Raw genomic sequence first — 25,255 nt, 5'->3', positions numbered from 1 at the left:
TCGGTTGCACTAACAGTACCTGAGTGTGTTTGACAAGAGGCTTCCTGGATTTCCTACGTTAGTATAATTACAGTTGGCACAAAGTTTTGTGGGGTAGAGCTCTGCTTAAAACATTTCACGAGGCTCTATGTGTACAATAAGGTCATTATAAGAACTAGCCTTGGTTAGGGTTCCCAGCGTGTTCTGGGCACTTTATAGACACGAACTCATTTAACCTTCTCAGCGAGGCTGCGGGAAGGTAATGAGTACACCATTTTACAGACGAGGAACCTGGGCGCAGAGAGGTCGAGTGTCGGGAACTGGGGCGGTCTGGGCTCTGAGTCCTTGTTTAGTCATTTTCCAAGTGAATGCTTCGTCAGTTCCCGCAATAGCCTTTGCACAATCATCTCTCTCCACCGTGTCCCTCAGAGGCTCATTTCCCGGGGTGCATGGTGGTTAGGAGAAGACTGCTTACGGATGGACTCATTCATTCACCCAACGAAGCCAGGGATTAAAGAAGCACCTGGTGTGTGCCAGGAACTCTGCTCGGCTCAGGAGTTGACTATTTCAAACAATGAAAATGGATTCTGGCCTTTTTTATTATTATTATAGCAGCAAATTCTGCTTTCTCAATTGGCAAAATATGAGTATTTTCCACGAGGAGACACGACCTCAGGATGGTGACGACTGGTTGAGTAAATGGGGCTGTAACTCTGGAAGTGCTGACAGTGTGTTTGACAAGCTTGTGTGTCAGGTCTCCACCAGAATTAGCATCCCACTTCCAGCTCCTCGAAGAGCTGTAGCTTACAGCTGGCCACAATCGGGCCATTCTTGTGTAGTTTCCATTATTGGTATTAAAATCAGTTTTAGAAGTAATACTTAGTACATAAGTCAGACCATCATAAATCATAATTTAAATGATTATGTGAATATTTTATAGCTTTGTACATGGCTACACCTCAAGCAAATTGAACACATAAATATCAACTTTCAAAAAGGAATATATCACAGGATTAATTGTTAAAAGGATACTCTCCTTTATAGTTAAATTTTTATATATATTAATTTTTAAGAATAAATCCTATTGTATAACAAAACACGAAAAAGGACCGCTTTCCTAATTAAAATTTGAGAGTAAAGTAACCGTGCGTCAACATAAGCTTCTGAGGAGCAGGCGTCCTTAGTACACGCATGGCCGTAAGCATCTCTAAGCACGGGGAGAGTATTCTCAGAACGTAGCCCGGGGCCCCGGCACAGCAGACGTTCAGAACGTATGTCCTGAATGAAGGCAGGAGGAGAAAGAACGGAGCAGAGGGCAGGGCCTCTGCGTGCAGCCAGCACGTCGTGCACCGCACAACTCCAAGAGGTACCACGCCCACGGCCAGTTCTGATGGAATAAATGAATAGAATGGAATAAACAGAATAAATGAGAGCAGCCTTAAAGTTACAGGGGGGTTGCAGAAGCCACCTTGAGCTCCAAGTATTTTTAGAATGGTAGGTTCTGATGAGCCCTCCCTTAATTTCAGTAAACACATACCAACTTTGCTTCATAATGAACCAACAGAGAGGCTACGTGACCCAATTAAAGGCACAGGTGACTCTAGTAGCACCGGGAACAGGTCAGGAGTCTCTCAAACCCCATTCTGTCTTCCCACTGACGACACAGCACCTCAGTCCTGCTTTTCTCCCAGGGGCCACACTGGGATTTGGGGGGATACAGGCTTATTTCAGACATGTGGCTTCCAGTTCTTAACATTTATTCTGTATTGTAGTTCCACTGTTTTTAGTGTCACCCTAGATATGTGTGCTGTATTGGTTATAAATAATATTTCATTTTCAGTGTTAAATGTTTATCACCAAAGTGAAGCTGAACAGCCCCCATTTCCTCCTGCCCAGTGAGAACTCTCTCTTTCTGCCTTAACCACTGACATAAACGCTCTCCACCCGGGTAGGCAGGTTCTTTTATGCAGCCTCATCGTTCTTTCTGGAAGGGACCACCCCTTGTCACACACATTGCCTCCAAGTCTCCTTTGGTCTTTATGCTTTAATCATTTGCTTCATTTTCTTGGGGCATTTATGGATGAACTTAGTTTATGGATATTAAAAACACAAAAACCTCAATTTCCATTCTATAAAACTCCAGTAGGGCTGACATTTTCAAAGCTATTTTACCAAAGCAGTTATAAATCTAGAGCCTGAGGAAAGAGAGAATTAAACACATTTAGATGCTCTATTTTTCTTTTTCGGTTTGGTTACCCAGACACCTTGTCCCATGGAGGAATTCAGGAAGTTACTAAAATAAGAGACATTATTTCAGTCTTGCAAACTGGACTGGAGACGCGTAGTGGATAGAGGGGAGGACAGCCTTCAAAGTAAACAAATGCAATTTAGTAGATTATTGTGAAAACATAACCCACAACATACTAAAATGTGGAGAACCCAAATGCACTTATATGCCCATCTGATTATTCATGGGTTGTGTGAGAGAATTTATTGAGAACTTATTACTTGCCAGGACTATCCTAGGTATATAAATATGTTATTTTATTTAATACTTCAAATAATCCTGTATTCTGTAGATATCCTTATTTCCATTTTACAGATGAAAAAACATAAGATTGGAGAGAATTTAAGCAACTTGTCCCGGTCACACAGCTAGTAAGTGCTGGAGGTGTGACTGGCCCCACATTTTTGTATCATTACATAGAAACCTGACAATGGCACCTAAAATGTTTGCCACATCTGCAAGCCATTTGACAATACAATTTTCTAATGTCTTTCTTAAATTCTACATTTTAAAAGAAATCACTTCTACTTACAACTTATGGTAATTCCAAGTTCCACACTGTGCTTCTTAGGGAGCTTTACATGAAACGTTCCACTACTTGGGATGACAGACTCTGCGATTCCAAAACAAAAGAGAGAGTGTGTTTATAGACCAGGAATAATGGAGCGCCCATCGATGAAGACGCGTCAGGAATACTTGTATCACAATTGTCTGTAGTTAAAGCCTTAGCAATCAAAGACAGGTGAATACCGATATAATTCTGATAGACCCAGCTCCTGGCGAAGAACAGATGTCCTCCAACAGACACCTGTGCATAATTCACAGCCGCCGTGGAGCTCAGCAGTTCTTAAGTGTGATTTGGGCAATATCTCCATCAAATTCACCTGGGATGCAAGTTAAAAATACAGATTCCTGAATCATCTCAGATCTATGAAATCAGAATCTCTGAGGATGAAGCTTGGAAATCTGCATTTTGAACATATCCTCCAGCTGATTCTTAGGCATACTAAAGTTTAAGAACCACAGGTCTGGTTATATTCTTTTCTCCCCTGCAACCATATTTTCCCAGAGTTTATTATTCAGCAATTGTTTTTTTTTTTTTTGGCACACATTGTTTGAAGGTAGCTGGGAGAATAGATTCCGGGAGAATTTTCAGCTTGGTGTGAAGCCTGTTGATTTGCAGGGCGGGGAGGGGGTGCCTTAATTTGTAATGTGAACAGTGAAACATACACTAAAGAGGTAGAAACAGGAGTGATTTTCAGAACGTTTGACAACCAGAATGGTACTGGCCACAGCCAACCAGACTGGATACTGACCAGAGCTGGAACACGGGGGGCCCCAGTGGTACCAAGGATGACCCTTTAGTTTCGGAGCTCCAGGAGGTCCCAGGGAGGAGGAGGGGAGCAGGGGGCCCTGGAAAAGGGTGAAGGTGGGTTCCAATATTGGCCAACCAGGAGAGAAGTAAGCTAATACTGCAGCAACAGAGAAGAAACCAGTGTGCACTGGCTGACTCTCAATCCAGGATAGAACTATGGAGATTTTACCAGGGCCTGACTAGTATTTTAGAAAGGAAGGAATTGCTACGTATTCTTAAACATACTCTTAAAATTCCTTTCACGGTCTGGGAGACCTTCAATTAGAGATAACGTTAAAATGGAAATATCCTCTGAAGAGACAACATCCATTCATACTAAGTTGCTAATGACTATCCTTTCTTGAAGATTTTGGAAAGGGGTAGAAGGGGGCCAAGAAGCAAGGGAGACAGTAGCCCAAGGGGAGGACTGTGGGATGGCCCAGCTCAAGGCCAGCTCCCCAACCTCACACAAGAATTAACGATTAGGCCCTCAGGCCCCTAGCCCAATTTGTTAATTACATTTTTTTAACAGGTTTTGAGCCTCTGCAGGGCAGAGGTGGAAGCTGGGCTGGCTTCACGGAGGAAACAGAGTTAGGGTACGGCCTTCACTTGCTCTTCCTGGCCTTTGGGCTTTGCCAGAAGGAATTTGGCCGTAAACTTTTACAAGACCAGAGTCTGATCTTCCAACTCAGAAGATTCACCCTAGACTGTTACACAGGAGAACACAATAGACGTTTCATTTCCCAGGCCCTCCAGGCTTCAGAGCACCACCTGTGAAAAAGGACTCCTGTCCTGTCAGGTGTGGCCGAGTGAGCGTCACAGACTGTGAGCTGATACCTTCGGCTTCGCTCTCGTCCTCAACTGACACCCTGATGGGCCAGGAAGGAGCCACATTTATTTACCTATTAAGAATTTGTACCCCTCTCATTTCCCAATGGGATTGAGCTAAATAAGATTATTTATTTCCCCAATAGGTTTTTAAGAAGACTAGCTGATTTTGATATGTTGGGGCAGAAAAAGAGAAATGAGGTCAGTAAAAAGCACGTAGGTGGGCTGTACTTCCTGACTTCAGGCGCTGCAAGGATCGTCAATATTTACTTCCAAAATATTGCTCAAATCCATGCCTTCCCTCCATCTCTTTCCTGAGTCCTCTCCATTCCTTAGTCCAATAAAAAAATTTGCCACCTGCTTCCCAGCCCTAAAAGTGACAGTTTAAGAATTTGGGTTAGCATGCAGATGGGGGGCAGAGGAGGGATTTGGAAGTGGCTGTTTTGCCCATATGCACCAACAGCCGGTGTACAGACAAGACGGAGAAAGAAACAAGTGTGCATGGGGAGATTGCGAGGTCTTGGAGGGAGCCTGCGCTTGGCTGGGACTGGCCTTGCTGTCAGCTCTAGCCCTTCCTGGGACTGCCCACATTTCCCGTCCTCAAGGGCTGTGAATCCCCTGTGTGGTTCCAGTAGCTGCCTCTTCTCTGTCTAAACTAGCTTGAGTGCATTTCTGTTGCCTTCAATGGAAAGATGTGTGATGAACACACTGATCCAGTAGAGGAAATGGAATGGGAGCTAAGCAGAAAGCCCCCACACAAGTGTTCAGGGTGTAGCAGGAACAAATTACTCGATTACTTGGATAAAGCGCGAAAGTGGTCCAGAAGTAAATGCATAAGAAGCTTTGGAGGAACAAACGGCTTTGCTATTTATGGAACTCATTTCATGTGTGTTTGTGTTAGTGTTATGTTTTAAGAGAAAGTGTGCTGTGGAAGGGGAGGGGAGCATATTGTGAGCTTGTATGCATGTGTATTCATATCTGTGTATGAATATAACATCTTGTCCACGATGCTATACAAGTGAGGTCGTTGAATCAGAAGGGCCTGGAATCACTGGTATGGAATAGTTACTACAGCAACATTTTGCTTCCACAAATTTTTCATGCAGGCAATCTTGACCAGGATTAACAGCGTTAGTGACACTGGAGGAGATGCTATCACTTCCTGGAAAACAGCCATGGATCACTTTTGACTATATAAGATTTGAAATATTCATAATGATGAACAAATATCAACAAATGAATCTCTTTGATCAAGCTGTGTCTTCATCTTCATCTTTAAATGCCAACATGATGTATTTTATATTTGGTCCTCTTTTTCCCCATCCAACTGTTTGGTTGTTAAAGCAAAGGCAGACTTAATTTGGGGTTTCTTAAAGAAATACTAGCAAACAGGAAAAAGATCCAGTATGTGGAGAAACGAGAGGCTTAGAATAAGTGAACAGGATATTGATTTTGTCTGACTCCCACGTGACTATTTTGCACTTCCCTGGTTTTGCTTTATCTTTGTTAATACTATAATTAAAAGCACATTTGGGTAAACAAAAGCTTCCTTCTTTCCACTTGTTGTGCTTTTTCTGCCCAAAGCATTCACTGTTGGCGCAGTACGATCATCACGACATCCTGATTCATCAACCTGGACGCCTTGTGAGAGTCAAAAAAATTAAGGGATGCTAAGGGGGGCGAATGTAGATGCTTTAACTCCCCATTCGGAGAAAAGCACGGGAGGCTCCAGTCATGATGGCAAATGTCATCTGATAGGACTGTTACTGGAACTTCTCCCAGAACAAAGCTGTATTTTTTCCAACAAAATAACTTCAGAGTTAAAGTAGAAACTTCAAGTAGTCATGATATTGTAGATCGGTATTTAAAAGACAGTATTGAAATGTTATGATTATAGCTTTATAATTATATGTATGGTAAAGGATGTTGGTAAAGAAATATAAACAAATTTTAACTTTTGTTTATTAGAGTGATGGGGCTATGCTTAATTTCAGCTTTAAAAAAAAATTCATTAACGCTACTACAATGTGGTTTGTACCACAGTTCCCATTAAAGAGACAGATTTAAGCAACAGTGTATTCAAAGCTGAGATTTTAATCCCTCTCTCTGTCGTTTAAAATATTTATAAAATAGAGATAGCTTATCTTTGAGACCCAATAGTTTGGGAATTAATATCTGGGTATAACATATTCCTGAGGAAGAATTTTAGAAGTGGATGGCTCATATCCAGACAATTAGGAGTCAATCCAGAAGGACAGGACAGTCTTGAAATAGTTCATGTCTAGAGATTCCTACCAATGTTCCAAGTTCTCAACTGGCTAAAAGATTTTTTTTTTTTTTTTTTTTTTTTTTTGCTGAGGAAGATTCACCCTGAGCTAACACCTATGCCAATCTTCCTCTGTTTTGTACGTGGGTCACTGTGACAGCATGGGTGCTGACGAGTGATGTAGCTCCGTGCCTGGGAACTGAACCAGGGCTGCCAAAGTGGAGTGTGCCATACTTAACCACTAGGCCATGAGGCTGGCTCTAAAAGATTTTTCTGATTCCAGCAGTTTCCAATAGATTCCAGTCGATTGGTAATGACTAACTATTGAGGATTCTGACTCTGTGTCTGGGCCCAGCACGAAGATGCTGGCATCAATTAGTGATGTCTGCCATGAGCAAGGGAGGAGGAAATGCCAGGATGGGAGCATACTTTTCCTGGCCCTATTCTCCATAGTTTCTATCCATTTGAAATAGGTTGATTTCTGGAACAATGATGGGCAAGGGAGAACACCTTAGGTCCCTTTCTCCTGTCCCTTATTCAAGCAAGCTTGGTACGGAACAAACTGGGTTTAGTTGACATAGTTTCTATTTTTTATGAGCTTAAATGTAAGATATTAAAGTACTCGATCAACAAACATTAAAACACATATATATACATTAAGTATGGATTAAACAATGAACAAATATTGAGGACACAAGAGAAAAATGCATTTATAGCACAAGTCAATATTTAGATACTGCTTACGGAGAAGGTCAGATTGTGCTGGCCATTCCACTACTGCAATGCACTGAGTAAATGCTGCTCACCATCCTCCAGGGCACGGGATGGGCCCCTCCCCTCAACAAACAATGTCAGTAGGGCAGAGGTTCAGGGATCCTGCTGTTTCATGCTGGGAACTCTAGCATCTCTTTGAGGAGGCGGTGTAACATGACATGGAGAAGACGAGTGCAAGTCAGTGGACCTGGGGTTTACCGTTCACTTTGCAGTATGACCTTGAGTTTCCCCACCTGAACCTCCGATTCCCCACTTATAAATAAATGAAGGTATTGGATTATAAGAGTCCTCTCACCACTAATGCGCTGTGATTGTAGTAAGTACATGCTGGGGCTGCTAAACAGCCTTCTTTGAAAACCATACCCTCACTGCCAGCTCACTCATCCATACAGGGTCTTTCCAGCAGATTCCTGCTTGGCCACCGCTGTCTAGAAGGGGGAGATACTAAACCTAAACTGGGCCAATTAGATTCTTTCTCTTGGGAATTAGAAATTGGAAGTGGCTGGTACTGGCGGGGCACTTTCGCAAAGATAAGACCATCATGCACAACCAAAAGTCAGAGAAAACAGAGACAAACGGAGCAGAAGTGCAGAAACAAGCAGCACTGAGGGGCCAGGAACCCCAGAGAAACAGTGGGTATGAAATCAGTTCTTGATGCAAATTGAAGTTCCTGATTCCAGTCCTTCAGGAGAGCCAACCACACTTCATTCATTCACGCATTCACCGAGTACTGGCTGACAGCCTCCTGTATTCCAACCACTATTTTGGGTGCTAGGGGGACATTCATGAACAAAAAGGCACAAAGTCACTGACATCATAGATTTTCCTACTGGACAAGACAAGAAAAAAACTCAAATAATTATACCATATGACATCGTAGCTTGACAAGGGCTAAGAAGAACCATAAATCTGGGGCAGGAGACAGAGAGTGACAGGTAGTCAGAGAAGCTTCTCTGATCAAGTGATATTTAAGCAAAGACCTGAATGAAGAGAGCAAACCAGCCAAGCATGTTGGGGACCAGGTGCCGAGGCAGAGGAAACACTACTGCAGAGATCCGTTGACAGGACGGTGCTGGGCACGTCCTGAGCAGCTCGTTCATCCTCCCCTCCTCATTCCAAGGCGCACCCTCCTTCTTAGAGATTTCACTGCCTGGATGGTCCCTCCATGCCACTGCACTCCCAATTCCCAGCCCTCTGGCAGAATGACATTCGCCTCCACGCTACTTCAGCCACTCACGGCCCCAAGCCTTGCTTGACCTTCTCTGAAATCCTAAGCTTTAAGATGCCTCCTGGACCTCAATCGCCTACCATGAGCTCCCTCAACAGCTTTCTCACTATACCCATTCTTCTTCCTGAAGGCTCCTAGTTCCTTAAGGTCTCCCTTTCCTCTTGGTCTTTGGGGCTGGTTCTTTATTGACTCCATCCCTCTCCAACCTAGATGCTTTCAAACACAGGCAGTATGTGTAGCAGTTAGAGTGTGGCCTTTGGGGCCAGACCACCTGGGTTAAAATCCCAGCCCCGGCATTAACTACGTGGCCCCGGTTTTCTGGGGTCAGAATAATAGTAACCTTCTCCATTGTTTTTATAAGGATTAAGTGAGTGAATGCACACACAGTGCTTAGAAAAGTGACATGCCAGAGAGTAAGCATTTGATAAATATTATCATGATAATTTTTATGCTATCATAATTATTCACTTGCTCTCCTTGCAACCATCTGAACCTCTGTGACTTAAGTTCTCCTTTCATTGAACCTTCTCTGGAAATCTTAATCTCTGGCTCCATCTAATCACCCACTTCTCTGCCCTGAGGTCCCTTGCCAAAAATCTACTTGACCCTGCAGGTTGATGCTGCTATACACTTAGAGCCTCTGGACTCTGCTCGGCCCTCACTCAGCTTGAAAATCCCTTTACATGAGTCTGGTTGGTTTTCTCACTCATCTTCCCCTTAGCTATCCTAAACATTCATCCTTCTTTTCAACTCCCCAAGATGCTGACCCTTTCACTCTTGCTTGACAGTTCTTAAATGAACTTCCTAAACATAGCTAAAAATGTGTTTATAGTCTCACATCCTTCTCTTCAAACTCATAGGAAGAGGTCTGCTACTTTCTCAAACTAGTCATCTACCTATGTGCTAGACAACCTCCCCCTCATCCCTTTGGGGACCCAATTCCACCAATCATCTCTTTTCTCCCTCATTCATTTCAGGCTCCAAACATGCTCAAAACTCTTCAATCTGAAAACAAAACAGCAAAACAAAATAACACCCCTCTGAACTCTGAATCCTGCTCCCATCGGTTGTCCCATCTCCTTTCATCCACAGCTAACTTTCTTGACATTACCAAATGTCCCAAAACCGACCTTGGTTGAAGAGCACTGATTAGAAGATAAGGCCACATAAAACAGAGCGCCGGGTACATAACTCCATGCTGCAGATTCTGAAGAGAGGCGCCCACGGCGGCCTCCAGTCCCTTTCATCCATTCACTGCATTTTTCTGCAAAATCCTCTTCCCAAACCTGGTTCCTTGGCAGACATCAAGCAGAGCTTGTCTGCACTTCCCCACCCTCCCTCCCTCCTCAGCTCACTGCAGTCTGGTTTCCGTGCCCCGATTCCCTGAAATGACTCTGCAATGTCTTTCTTCCTAACTGTCCGATCCAGTGGACATTTCTCGCCTTTTATGGCTTGAATTCTCTGCAGCACCTTTACCCGAGTGACCAGTACTTTTGCCTTGAAAGTCTTGCTTTGGCTTCCAAAATGCCACCTTTTCTGGTTCTCCTCCCCCTTGTCCTAGAGCATCTTATCTCATTGCTAGCACCCTTTCTCTTTAAATCTTGGTAGTCCTCAGGCAGAGTCCCCTCTTGTTGCCACTCTTTCCCTGGTCCTCCTTTAGTCCAGTGACTTTAACAATCACGGACATGGTGGTCCCTCTTCAGTCCTGCTCTCTAGCCCAGACCCTCCTAGGCTCCAGGTCGTCTCGCCTGCAGTCCCCTTTGCATTCCAGCGGTAACACACATTCGGTAAGTCTATTCGTATCTTTCAGCAGTTCTCGCTCTTGTCTAATTGGCCCTGAGCTCCCTCCTAGAAGATATTGATCCTACTTCCTCTTTCAACGATCTGAACAAATCATGGTGCCCAGCACTTAGTAATTGATGATTGATACTTGTCTTCTGAATTAAAGAATGGATGAGCTTGCTTGTCCTTTTTTTCCTAGTATTGGCAGTGGATTTACCTACTCATGTCTAAAATAGAACTCTTTTTGTTATCCCCAAATTTCCACTCTGCAAGTCTTCCTCTCAGCTAAAGACATCACTATTGACTCAACTGCTGAAACTTGTACCTCAGGAGTCATCCACAATCTTCCCTTTCTCTCATCTTCCACACTCAATCCATAAGCAGGTTCTGTTAGTCCTGCTTCAAGCCATGTCCTAACTTTCACATTTGTCACCTTGTTGTGTAAGCCGCCATTATTCCTAACCTGTCCAACTGCCACAACCTCCCATCTGTTTTTCTGCTTCTGCTATTGTCCCTTCTCATTTCACAAGGATCTCTCTAAAGTATTCATCAGGCTACCTTGCTCCCCTCCCTAAAACGCTCCATGCTTTCACCACACTTGGAAATATAATATACATTCTTCACCAAGGCACTGAACTAGCTCACACTTCCAACCTCCCCCATCCCATCTCCTAAGCCCAATCCGGTCCCCACCCCCACTCCCTTACTCACTGCAGGAAGAACCCTTTCTGCTGTTTCTCAAATCCACCCAGCAGGTTATTCTGGCTCCTCTTCAACACTGGCTGCTCGCTCTGCCTGGAATGCTCTCCTCCCTGATTCTCCCTTGCTGGCTCCTTCTCAACCTTCAAATGTCTGTTCCAATGTCACTTCCTTAGAGAGTCATGCTATGAAAACAGCTCCCCACAGTCATTCTCTAACCCTCATTCTGGCTTTATTTTCCTCAGAGCACTTATTACTGTCTAAATTTTATTGGTTAATTTAAAAATTAACTTTCTGTACTAATAAAAGCTTCATGAAGACGAGGATTTTTTTCTTTCCTGTCTACGGTTGAATCTCCATGATACAGGAGAGTACCGGACCCATAGCAAACACTCAGCAAATATTTGTTGGGATAATGTGATCTCTATGTCCAGAGGCACATCCTTCCTGATTGATAACGGTTATTGGCTCTGCGAGGTAGCGTTTCACTGTGGGAAGACAATTTACTTAAATGGGAACTAGCACCAACCTCTAAAATCTGCACACCTGTTAGCTACTGACAAGGACTCTCTCCATGACCAGAGTTAAATCAGCCTCCTCTGGGTCCTGTTCTTGACTAGCCCTTGGCCTCGGCCTTGGCCTCGAGTTTGGCCTGCTGAGCCTAGCTTTAGCGAGAATTCTGCTAAATTAGTTGATCAAGAATCCCTCCATTCTTGAATACATAATCAAATTCCTCATCCCCCACCCTCGATATCTAATCAAGATCCTCTTAGTAATTGTCCATCCAAGGACTCCCTCACCCTCACCTTGCCCGTTGGCTATAAATTCCCGGCTGCCCTTGCTGTTTTTGGAGTTGAGTTCAATTTCTCTTCCATACTGCAAGTCGTGATCTCTCTCACAGTAGTCCTGAATGGTCTTCCTGGTCATTTTTCACAAGTGTCTGGTACAATTCCTCTTTAACACTAGAGAGCGAATATTTACCTACTAGGCTTGATTAAATCTACCTAATGAATTTTCCTCGTTGCCCACCAAACTTTCATATGTTCCTTGCAGTGGGAAAGGTCAAGAGAGGCTTTTCTTGTCCATGTGATTGAAGAATATTGTTTCTCTAGCATATAGGGGAAAGTCAGGAAGAATAAAGGCTACATGGCTTTTTTTTTATCACCTTTATAGTGGCTATTACTTTTTCATTTTGTCACATTTATTTTCCACTGTTCTTGTGGTGAGGTTTTAATGAATAATACAAAAACAATGCTTGATCAAAACGACATCCCAAATCTCCTAAACAAAAACATGTTCAGAATATAAAAAATCCTTCCTCTTCTGCCACATAACCCATATAATTCACAGGCAGTCCACCCGGAATCTGCGCTGACTTGCGATTACATGATTATACCTGCAACATCAAACTCGATTTCCAGAGTGACCTTGCTCGTGATGGAAGAGTCTCGGAGGAGCTGATTGGCTTCCTCGAAGGTGCTGTCTTCAGTTGGAATTCCATTAATGGCCATCACTCTGTCTCCAATCTGTAGCACCCCACATCTAAATTTAGAACCACACGTCAGAGGTTGTAGATGGAGTAAACAATCGTTAGATTGAAGTTACCAAGTCTACCTTGTTTGATCCTTGCAACATAGCATAACCATTTGGGATTGTTTATTCAATGCTGTGGCAATCGTAATAGGTCAACTGTAACATCTTGAATTCTTGCATTTCCAGGGCTACAAATGCCAGCAAGGGAGTCTTGAAGTATCCCAGGGAAGTAATTAATAATTCAGCACCCTGGTATTGTTATAATCTGATCTGAACCAATATCTAGTAATGATGAATGTACATTGCCCCATGGCAGAGAAATTATTAAAGTTTGAACTTTAGAGAGTTTTTTTTAATGGATTTTTTTCCTTTTTAATTAACATAGCCTCTAGTCCCCGATGGACAAAAATCTGCTAGATAAAGGCATCCATGCTCATTATTCTTCTCAAAACTGATAAGAACATAAAATTTTATTGTCAGAACAGAGAGTTCATTATGTCTTGCATTTCCTGCATTGAGCGCTGTTCCATAATTTATTAGCGATTCAAAGATAGCCAGCATGAGAAATGCAGAGCAGAAAAAGAGGCTGTGAGAGAAAGCAGCTCACCTCTCCGCCGGGCTGTCAGCTTCGATATAGGAAATCAGAGGTGGGGAAGAGAGTGTCTCTGTGGCGAACACACTGCCCTGCAGTTGGATCCCAAATCCTGTGACAGGATCTGCTGTCAGCACGACTTCTGTGGTTTCTGTGTGAACAACCTGCCCAGCCAGGCCCACCGTGCTAGAGGCTAAAGACACTGGAGGAACACACACAGAAAAGAATGACTTTAGGTAGGAGAAGCACCAGGAATACATACCAGCATCGTGTCTTTGAAACAAAGCTCATCGGCAATGGTGGGAGGTAATATTTGGTTTTCTAGCAAAAAGTTAGCTAGAGCTGAACAAGATGAATGAATCTCCCAGTATTTGTCACATTTCTGTTACAACACCAGTGCAGCCCCCTCCATACCAGGGACAGTTGTGGGAGCTATAGGAGGAGGATGGCCTTGGGGTGAGGGTACCTGGGTTCTAGTCCCGGTTCCATGGCTAAGCAACCAGTTGACCTTGGTAAGTCATTAATCTCTTTGCTATCTAGGAAAAACAGGGCTGGGTTACCTGGTCTAATTTTCCCCTTTAGCCACTGTGCCTGAGCTTTAAGCTTCTTACAAACAACCTAACCTTCAGCTTTGAAGAAATTATCAAAGTCTGGCTCCTGGAATAGTGAGGATGTGCTGGTCATCAACCTATCTAGCACAGGTCGGTGTGATGGAGTCCTTTATACTCTTTCTCCTCTTCCCGAATGTGGTTTCTTGAGCCCTTGTTCTTTTCCTTGGGTCCCCAGCCTACTGTGTCATCTCTTGTTCCATCCATTCCTCTGATCCTCTTCTAAGCCCAGGCACACGCCGCTGTCTTGTTCTGATCCCCAACCCAGGTCATGAAAGGGCTGCTGCCTCCTGGACGCCCTTCTCTCCACGCTGCCTCCGAGACCTGCGTGCCTCTGCTCTGTGAGTGCGCGCTCCCGTCTGCAGCGTCCAACGCTGCCCTGTTACTTCTTCCAAAAATGGTCTCTGGCTCCCTTAATTTAACTGAAACCTGATGACAGCTTACACCTCAAAACACTCTCCAGACAGAAGGCATTTTCTTTCACTCTCCCTGCATGGGGCCAGGAGAGGGAAGGGTTTGTAATACTCCTTGCTCATCATATTCAGTGTTTTTTTGTTTTTACCTCAAACCACTCCTATTTAAAGTTCCACATTCTGTACTTATTTCTGCTCTGTCTCATCTTCAAACTCATAGCTTTCTAGGTTTACAAAACTCCTCCGGTTCCTCACTGACTTCAGGACTTGGCTCTTAATCGATCTCTTCTAAAGTGAGCTTTTCCTTGTCCTCAGCATCTTTGACATCAGGGCGATAACCTAACACGTTGGTTTTATGGTTCTTCAGCTCTCTTAACGCAGGTACCAGCAATTCCCCCTACTTCAGCTCTACCAGCACAGCCCTATCCTGGACCCCATCTTCCTTCAAAACGGGTAGAGCTCCAAGATCTCAGTATCTGAATCCTCCTTGTTGATCACAGATCCTCATGAGCCATCTCTCCCAGTCCTTACGATCTAATTTTCTCCTCTTTACGACTTCTATCCCATTTCCTCTCACTGTCTCCTGGTCTAGTGGTTTTCAAACAATATTTTTAGCAGCAGATTTTTTCTTCCTTCAAACGAAGGCATATAAGGATGGCTTTATATTCCAGATAAAAACAGAACTATTGCAGTTGAGGTAGGAATGGGAGACCCCAGAGGACCCCTCCTCTCTCAAGTGGGAATCTGGTGAACTCAGTTTGAAAGTGATTATCTTTATCCATTGCCTTTTACCAGTACCATCATGGATCCCTGGTGACCTCTTCTATGACACATCTGTGAGTATGAGACTCTTCAACCTCATGTGATTTCTGCCCTCTAATGCTCTGACTGGTAATGCCCAGTCAACTCCACTGTTAGTAAGTTGTTAAAGGGCGCTAGAGAAAGTCATGACAAATTCACATTATTCTCTGGGCCCCTGGAAGCTTACATTGTGTAATGTTTTGGCACCTTATTTGATTCTCACAGGATCCATCTCAAACATTTCTACCCTTATCAGGGTCAAACTTTACTTCATTTCCTACAAGACTGAAAAGGTCTGACCACTTGGCAAGGGTTCCTTAAACAAATTCTTCTCAACCTCGATTTCTCTGTGTCAGCGTCTGTTCTCTCTCCCCTTTTCCCTGCTTCAGGGGGCTGCATCCTTCCTTCCATTTAAAGGCTAAATCCTTCTTTCAGTGTTTTCGATTCTATCCCTTTCCACTCTTTCTGTGATTTTGTGCCATAAAAACTTCTCTCTTGCTGCTTTTTCCAACTTTCCTACCCACTCCTCCAGCTTTCTGACCTCTCCTTCTGACTTGTACTGATTCCAAAATGGCTTCAAATTTGGCTTCTCCGCACAACCTTTCCTGAAACTACTCACTGATGACTTCCTACCCTTTCCTGAAACTACTCACTGATGACTTCCTGATTGCCAAATCAACGGCCTCCTCCATTCTCACCACTCCACAGCACCCAGCCGGCTTCGGGAACCATCCTTCTTTCTGAAATTGCTCTCATGGCTTTGCTGAAGCTTGGTTCTTCGTTTCGTACTTTTTCCGCCCCTCCCAGCTCCTTTGCCTCTCTGCACTCCAAACAGAGTTGCCCCCGTTCTGTCCTAAGCCTTTTTTTTCACTCTTGTTCTTTCCCTCATTCATTTCCATCGCTTCTAAAACATGACCCCTGCATGGATCTTCTCAAATCTACCTCTCTGGTTTCTCCTAAGCTCCGGTGTTGAATTTCCTGACTTGATGGATATCTCATCCACAAGGATGTGTCACTGACTCCTCAAACTTGACATTTTCAAAATTGAGTTAATCACCCTCTTTCTCATTGCCACTCCTATTTCTATGAACAGGACCATCACGCTTATAGTCCTTCAGGCTTGAAATCTTGAAATAGCCTTGGACTCACAACTCCCCATTGTCTCAAATTCAATCAATGGCTAAATTCTTTCAGGATGACCACTGACATATATTTTGTGTAAATCCTCTTTTCCTTTCTTACTGTCAATACCTTAATTCAGGTTTTCATTACTTTTTATTTCAATTACTCTAATACACACATTTCTGGGTCCTCTCATGCCCAATGCTTCCTTATTATTGCCATATATATTGCTATATATATATTGCTATATTATTGCCAGATTAACTTTCTCTTTGTGATGAAGTCCCAGTGTATCTACCCCCTGGAGTAGGGCCTCATTGTTGCTAGCACAGACTACTATACAGACTTCCAACCAGTGTCCCTGCCTTTTGTCTTATGCTAACAGCCTCCAAATTGCTGCCAGAGTGGCTTTTCTAACATGCAAAGGCCATCCCCTAGTTTCAAATCTTTCTAAAGATTCTATCTGTGGCTCCCTATTTCCTATAGAAGCAAACCCTCAATTCTAGCAGAGCGCACAGGCCCCTCCATGAGTTCATCTCCTCCTGCCAGGGGAGTCTCAGTGCCTCTTGTTCTCCTCATGCGCTGCGTGCTCCGGCCCTGCTCTCATACCTCTGCGTCCATGCGTACACTGTGTCCTCTGCCCTTTTGTCCTTGCTCTGGGCTTTCACTGTCCCTTTCTCTGCCTAATCCAGGCAGAATCAGTTACTTACTTTTCTACATTTCCACATTTCTAAGACGTGGTCCTATTTCAGCATTTATGGGGTTTTCATTTGCCTGCCTATCTCTCCACTTGACCCTTAGTTCTCTAAAGACTGGGACCAGATCTTTTCATCTCTGAAATCCCAGTGCCTGGAACATTCAGGAATGCTAAGTGAATGAGGAATGAATCAAGTTTTGTGATATCATCTGCATTTTCCCTTTTGGAAGCAACATTTCGTGTAGATTCTGCTGAGTTAAGGAACTAGAAGTCATTCTTTCGGATTCCCAGTCTTTCTATGGTGTGGAACATTTCAGCACTGCAGCTGATGTGGCGGAGGATGGTGAGGTGGGTCATTTGTCGAGGAGGAGTAAGGAAAAATGTCTTCGGAAGAAGCACCATCATTGTTCCATCTCAGCAGGATTCACGTCAGTGAGATTAGAGCGGCCTGCGGTGGGGGTGAAGGCAGCCTCCAAGCCTAAGCTTTTCACAGGGGGTGGCTGGAATTCCAGAGTTCCACACATGGAGCATCACAGGCTAGTTCAGATCACATTTCCTAGAGTGCCTTTGTTGATGTCAACTGTACTTTGATTGATCTCCAGATCACACATTTTATTGGTGGCACAAAACCACCAGCAGCCACCACTTCCTCCAGTAAGGATCTGGAGAGTCAGAGGTCTTCCCAGTGAGTTCTCCTAGCAGGCGGGAAAACGATATTACATCACCTGTTTGGCAGATTCCTTCCACTCCACGTTCTAGGTGAAGCTTTTTGGGCTTCCATAAGAATGCTTTCTGTGAATTTTTCTATAGGTTCACATTAATTTTATTTTTCATTTGAAATCTCAATTTGGTGTAGATTTTTGGACTACTGAATTGGAGTTATAAACTGTTTATGAAACAAAGTCAGCTGAGTACCCTCTCTACTAAGAAAGGTCAAGAAGCAATGGGTCAATTTAAGAGTAATAGGAGGGATTAGGTTAGACATAGTGAAGACCTTCTCAAAAGAGAGACTTACTATATTTTTTGTAACAGAGAAGACAGTTGAGGAATTTAATCCTCTAGAAGGTTTTGAGAACAAATAACTACTTCACTGTGGGAATCACTAAATTTATAAACTACCTAGAGGCAAGTTGAAGTGATAGAAATCATTAGAACACTTAATTTAGGATTAAAAATGTATTAAACATTGGTGTTATAATTATATAAAGTTATGATTTATGTAATAAATATAGGATTATTAAATAATCTAGGATTTTACAATTAACTCTGAAAGTCCTCTGACATATTGGCATCTGTTCTTTGAAAGAGTAAAATCTCATTTAAAATTGTATGTACTGGTTACTCACACATATTAAAGTCTTGAAAATTATTACTAGATATGAAAAACCTGAACTGTAGATTTAAAGATGATGAGCCAGAAGAGAAAACAGCCAATATTACTCGGAGGAGAAAAAGATGGGCTTGATTATCGTGCTTCATTAATGTGGTCAACCAGCAGAAGGAAATAAAGGTGATTTATGAATTATAACCCTGTGGTTTAAAAATCCGTATGATGACTTCTCTCTCCAGTAGCAAACAGTCCTGCAGGGCACTAGCCCTGGCCTGAGGCGTGCCCACTTCCGCTCACGGGTGAAGATGGACATGACCAAATTGCTGACATGCTGCGTTTGAATTCTGCTAACTGGTGTGTGCACGTCGTGTCCAGGATCCCCATCTGCTCTGTCCCATTCCCGTTCACATTTGGAGGATTCTGTTCACAACCCTTCAGGTTAAATGACCCTGTGTTTCTGTCAATTCTTGTCTTTCCTAGTGTAAGCAAGGGAGGGGACCCCAGGACAGCTCATTAACTCCTAGAGTTTAAAACTCTGCCAAACGTTTTCTTAATTTAGAAGGCTGTGAGGTTTACTGTCAGACATAAAATGCATTTCAAAAGTATAGAGAACAAAAGAGCTCCAAGATTTATTAATACACTGTGTTTGTTACTATTTGATCCTGTAATTGAAGACCTCCATCTCACTAAACTGTTCCACATCGGGGTCGACCTGCTGTGGACTCAACACATTGTGTACCACGTGACCCGGTTCAGGAGCGCAGTGGGGCGGCCAACAGTTCCCTTCTCCAAACGGGGGCAGGCGCAGATCTTAAGCTAACCCCTGCGAGGGCTCCAAGGGCTCTGTGCATGGTCACTTAGAAAAGCTTACCAACAGCTGCCTTTGTCTTCCGTTCTTTTTTCAGGGGTCGGTGGAAGGGGAAAAAGTTGTTAGGTTTTCTCATTCTCTTCCTTTCCGCTCTTTTCAATGTTGCCCTCCCTAGTAGTAAGTGATGACAACAAAAGAGGCAAAGACCATTCTGGGAACGTGTTCTGACTTCTACTCTTTGCTGCAGCTCAGGCGGACCGGGAACAGGCAGTCTCTACCCTGGCTGTGTCCAGGAGCGGGAAGCAGACAGCAGGGGGAGCTGGCCAGACCCACTGCTCTATCACACTGCCATCACAGTGGGGCCGGGCTTCTGGAAGGAGCATTGGCCCCGGCAGCAGGAAAACAGGCAGCCCAGGCAGTGGGGGAAAGGTCAGTAAGACTCCAGAAGGGGTGACAAGAGCATGCCTTCTGGGACATACCTCTGCACCCTCCAGGGCTCGGTGACACTCCTCAAAGCCTAGCGCTAGAGGTGCTCATTCTCCCTGTGAAACGAACACGGCCCTCTCCTGTTTTAATCCTTGTACCACGTCATGACAGACTTCTATTTCCCCTTTGGGTCCATGATACAGAATGTTTTAATATTTCTGTGAGAAGATTTCATCCTCTTCTGGCCATGTCCTTCCTTTGTACTAGAGACATATGTGAGCATTTTTTTCCTGTTTTGCAGGTTCTGGCCTCAGCTCATCACCAATAGCGCAAAGAGACTTTTTATTATATTTGTGACTTTGCCATGATTCACCATCCATACAAATGGCCTGGTTGCTATAGAAACAGAAGTATGAGAAAAGGGGCAACAAATGGTGGTACAGAATAAAGACATAAATAAAGTGAAATAAACCGTGGTAAAGTGAGAGCGGCAATAAAACTTTTACTATCAGTTATTTGGGAAAACCTTTACATGTAACGGGACCACACCAACCCAAAGCAAAAAAAAAAAAAGGAGACTAAATCCTCACTTTTTTTTTCTGATTTTGGAATACTATCATTTTTTTAGGCCTTTCTGAAGTGGGAATAAAAGTTCATAGCAGTTTTGAACCTTCTTGTTTGATTAAAATATAAAATAGAGGATCTCCCGAGACCCATTTGTAAACATTCTGGTAGGCGTATGGTCAGTGGTGCTCTGGTGGCTAATGTCTACAGCAAACACAAATAGCTGGAAACTTCTTGGACCAGGTTTCTGTTTATATTTCTACTCTGCTGGAGAATAACGTGCGGATACAAGAGAGAGTTGCTGAGCTGGTTACGGGCATCAGTGACAGTGTGGCCTCAGCTTTGCTCCCTACTACAAAATTCAAGATGTGTAAATATCAACCTGAGATAGCCAAACATATTATCATTTATTTGTAGACACTAATGTTCTTAATCAACACAGCAAGTCTCGTCTCGCACAAACAAATGTTCAGCCATTGAAGCAGAAGTACAAACACTAATGAATTCCTTTTAATTGCTCTTCCCTGCTGAGGGCTGTTAGCCTGTTCCTGCCAATGATGAGTGCTGCACATGAAGCCATTCCATGTAGAAAATTTCACGTATGAATGTCCACCACAAACCCTGAAGGAGTTACAGGCAGGACTCAAGATCTGTGTGTTACTCCAAAGTGTAACCACTGTGAAAAACGCCCGAATCTGAGAGCAACGTCAACAGATTTTCATATGTGACAATTCAGATTCAGGCATAATAATGGCTAACACTTAAATTATTCAAAATAGCTAACAATTAGATAGTGCTTACTTTTACCAGGTGGTGTTCTAGCATATTTTATATGTGCATCTACACACACACAAAGACATATACAGACCTATAGCAGTTACATCATTGGATAATTGTGAAGAGTATATGTGGATATAGATGTATAAATACTCATCATAATCTATGGTATATTTCTTGTCCTGTGTGTCCCTTTTGGTGGTAAGAATATATATATATATTCTCATGAATCTTCACAAGTACCCAATGAAGTAAATACTATAATTATCCTCATTTTGTAGCTAAGAAAACCAAGTCATAGAGAGCTTAAGAAACTTGCTCGAGGTCCTACAGCTAGAAAGCAATGATGCTGGGATGGGAACCCAGGCAGCCTGGCTCCAGGGTCCAGGCTTGTAACCAGTTCACTATGCTGCCTTCAACTAGTTTCTTCCAAGAGTAAATAATTTACCTTAGCATCAGCTAAGAAACACATGAGATTCTAGAAACTCCTTGTTTTCATTTTAACTAAACTCAACCTTCCTTCTATTTTCCTAAGTTTAAATTTACTGTCATGTACATACACTAAAGATGACGAATCTCCTTATATTTAAAAGGATATGCAAGTCAGAATCTTGAATACACCACAGTGGTGGCCCTATCTTTTGCAATGGTTTTCTTTGTTGGGAAGCCCTAAGGTTCCTGTAACATGAAAAGACCATTTCCCAGTATGGTGACAGCTAGCCTCCTACACTGAGGTGGCACTGGTGGGATTGGTGACAGATTCACCTGCAAAGATGAATCTCTAGTAAATAAGCTGAAGAGCCAATAGGTTCAACTACCCCTTCTCCCAAGAACCTTCTCTCTTCACTACCAGCCTTGAAGTATCTGGGTTTTTTGGTTTTATTTGGGTAACTTAAGGGGGTTGCTTATTGTATTCTCATGGTAAGCAAAGAAAGAGACCCTATCTTCTTGGAGCTTCTTTACAGGAATCACAAGCACAGCCACCAAAAGGGACACATAGGACAAGAAATACTCAGACTCTCTAAACCATGATTAGATTGGGTTGGAAAGATAGGTGTTCTCTGACTCCAAAACTTATGTGATTATGCTGAGAGATTATGATCTTCCCCAACAGAAAAAAAAAATTTAAGAGTGATTTGTGTTTCTTCCCTGTTAAAGCATTCAATTACCCTTTTTTTCTTTGTGTACAACCAGCTATCCAAAAGCAAGTAGCCAACCACATCTTTCTAGTCCTGTCTAGTCTATGTTGCTGTCCCAGAAGATTGTATTTCCAAGAATCATAGCTGAAATTCTTAGACTTTAGGATGCTTGTTATAAAGACGAGCATCCTTCCAGTCTTCATAAGGCTGGAGTGGGCAACAGAAATATGTTAGAGCAGTGACTCTCCATGAAGTAGGTTCCTGGGGAAAGTATTGGACTCTTGGGGAAGGAGATACAGTTTGAAAAGGCATGCTGAAACTTATTATTGCTTTTTGTCGGGGGGGAGGACGGTCATGAAATAAAATTTAACACGAGATTTACAATAATTTTAAACCAATGCAAGAGATTACTATATTTATCAAAAAGGGGACATAGTTTTCAAAAAATTACTTTAGAGTAAGAAACTAAAAACAAAGGTTTTACGTCCAAAGCTACCCAGAATATAAGGAAGAAGTTTTAGAGGAAAAATCATATCTTTGGTTATTTTATTAGAACAAAAGAGCAAGAAAAAGTTTCAAATAAAAGTCGTAGGCAAAGGTAGTATGAACTAACGTTTCAGTCTGAGTTGTATTCCCTCTGGTCATCACACAGATACTGGACATCACTTCGGTGGTCTTTGGCACAGAGCTGTGAGCCTCTTAGCATGACCTGATCTTTTAGGCGCTGTAAAACATTCTTCCTATAGGTTTCTGAATATCAAAGTCTCTAAGCAGCCCACATGTTTTCTCCAGGCCAAACAGCATTACTGGCTAACGTTTCACTTACGTGAGCTTTTGAAGTCTTTCTTTTTCAGCTTCCTCCTCATCATGGTTCCACGTGGGCTAGTGGAGTAGAGGCTTCGAGGTAAAGTTCCCATGTTCAGGGAACTCAGGCTGTATGCACTCATGGAGGTAGGAGAGAAGGATGAAGACACCAAAGCTGCTGTAAGAGAGTGGAGACTTGGCACAGAGCATTCTAGGTGCGGTGTGAGCCTCTGCACGTGCCAACCAGTAACAATCCAGAAAGACACACGTGATGCACAGCAATGGCTAGTAAGTACCCCAACCAGACAGAGACCAGGTCTCCGAGCCCACAGAGACAGTGCTGTGGAACCTGAGTTACGAGAGCCCATCAACGCCCGAGGAGCAGCAGGCTCCCCATGTGCACAACAGAACACAGACAGGCTCCATCAATTTTGCTTTAGACAAAAAAAAAAAAAAATCCCAACATTAAAACAGGTTTCTCTGTAAACAACACCATGATGCATCGGATACATAATCTCATTTTCATAAATATTTTCTGACATGAATTTCACAAGTGATTCCACATACACAAAGAAGATCTGAGAACATTGCACTCTGTGTAATATTCTGAACTGTTATTTCCTGACCACATATAAAGCATTCTGAACATTTACATCCTTTCCTAACGACAAACGCTTTCTGATGGAAAAGAGAAAGACTTAGGAGATGTCAGAAATGATAAGTTGCTACTATAAAAAAAGCACACAACAACCATGAAGGCAAATACGGTGTGAATTAAATGAGGAAGAAGCAAGAAGAACACAAATTAAATAAAAGGCCAGGAGGAGAAAGGCTGGAACATTACGAGGGCTGTTTGGAGGAGGCGCTGGCGGGAGCGGCAGGGCTGGCACACTGCCACGGGCAGGGTGGAACGTGTTATAGTGATGGCAGGCGTGAAGGCTGCAGTGGCTGCTGGCCCAGGAGTCCCACGTAAGTTGCCTGTCGCTCCTCTGAATTTTCACTGCCCATATGAAGTGATGATGAGAAATAAGAAAAACAAACAAACAAAGAACCAAAAAAGAGGAAAAAAGTAACTGAATTGCACAAATAAAAAGTATAACAAAAATGAAAGCTGCTTGCAAAAAATAAAAAAGAAATCTACTGGCTTTGCCCTTTTCTCAGTGGTCAGCAAAACAGATGATTAACGTCAGGGATGGAAACTCTTCATCTTCCCAAGAATAATGCATGTCATTCCCCAGCCCATTTTTTCCCCTTTTAAGATGACTATTGAATCAATTTCTAATCTCCCCCGTGCTTCACAGCAGAGATTAAAAACATGTTTTTTTTTTAAATTTAAAAAGTCAACTCCATAAAGATCTATGGCACACAATTAGTAATTAAAGATTTGCAAATCCTGGCTAGTTAGCAGCACTTGTTTTGAGAACAAGAAAAGCAGAAGCAATAAATCACGTCGGCTCATCATTCAAGTGGCTTACCAGTCACACGCCACAATTTACTGCTTTGACATTTTAATTACACTAGGATCCCTCACTTGAACTTGATTTTTTCCAACAATAAACCACTCTAATCATCTATCAATATCAGAATCTTATCTGTATCCTAATAGGGAGAAGATAAACGTCTTCACATATTTTACGATTTTTTTTGTATTGTTGAAAAAATGTATTTACATTTGAAAGAAATAGCTAATTCTTAAAATATTTCACATGTTCTTATGCTTCCTTAAGATGCCGTAAAATTTTAATAAAGTTTATTTTAAAATTTTGGCATCCTCTTTGATTAAAAAAGACGCATATTGTGTTTTCATTCTAATTTCAATATTGTTTAGATTTGATTTTCTACCCTGTGTTCTGGAGGATGAGCAATATTACGTTTGTTACTATGTCTGATGTGAAATTTTTCATTCAACAGTCTTAAAGAGTTAAAAATAACATATGAACTTCCACTGCTGTGATGCTAATGTTAGATGCCTGACGTGTGTTTTATTGAACAGTATTTATTCACATAGGGAGGTCAAATATCCTAAGTATTTAAAGGAGGGTCATTTAGATAAGGGCTTAAGTTTTTAGCATCTGTGCTATCAGCCCCATTGGCCACGTACGTGGCAGCCTTTCTGGAACGAGACAGCGCATGGAACAGAAGCACCAGCATGGCCAGATCCTGCGGCTGAGCTGACTGGGTTGCCTTCTGGCTCCAGCCCTTCCTCTCAGTGTGACCTTGGCCAGTTACTCAGCCTCTCTGAGCCTCAGTTTCCCCATATGTCAAATGGAGATGATGAAAGCCGCTCCCCCCGGGATGACTGTGAGAATGCCGCACATCGGTGCTTAGCATGCTGCTGGGACAAGACTGCAAACAAACGAGCAATCATTAACAGTATTGATTCTATCTGCTTGCCAAGAAATAAAGTCTCTCTCAAAGGAAAGAGATGTATCTCAACAAATTCC

General features: G+C 42.8%; 1 protein-coding gene across 6 annotated transcripts in view; it reads right to left on the bottom strand.

Moving 5' to 3' along the window:
- GRIP1 (glutamate receptor interacting protein 1) overlaps positions 1-25,255 on the bottom strand; it is a 590,760-nt gene that overhangs the window by 59,017 nt on the left and 506,488 nt on the right. For 3 of the 6 annotated variants that reach the window (XM_046661320.1, XM_046661301.1, XM_046661330.1), the window contains 5 exons: positions 23,656-23,811; positions 22,834-22,989; positions 13,338-13,524; positions 12,594-12,739; positions 2,799-2,879 (listed from right to left, as the gene is read on the bottom strand). In XM_046661320.1, coding sequence (XP_046517276.1) covers positions 2,799-2,879; positions 12,594-12,739; positions 13,338-13,524; positions 22,834-22,989; positions 23,656-23,811 — 726 coding nt within the window. The remainder of the gene's footprint in view (positions 1-2,798; positions 2,880-12,593; positions 12,740-13,337; positions 13,525-22,833; positions 22,990-23,655; positions 23,812-25,255) is intronic. The other 3 variants (XM_046661312.1, XM_046661339.1, XM_046661349.1) reach the window with 3 other exon arrangements.

Source organism: Equus quagga, chromosome 1 (assembly GCF_021613505.1).
Source record: "Equus quagga isolate Etosha38 chromosome 1, UCLA_HA_Equagga_1.0, whole genome shotgun sequence".
Lineage (NCBI taxonomy): Eukaryota > Metazoa > Chordata > Mammalia > Perissodactyla > Equidae > Equus > Equus quagga.
The sequence above is the reverse complement of the archived record's forward strand: the minus strand, read 5'-3'. Positions and strand labels throughout refer to the sequence as shown.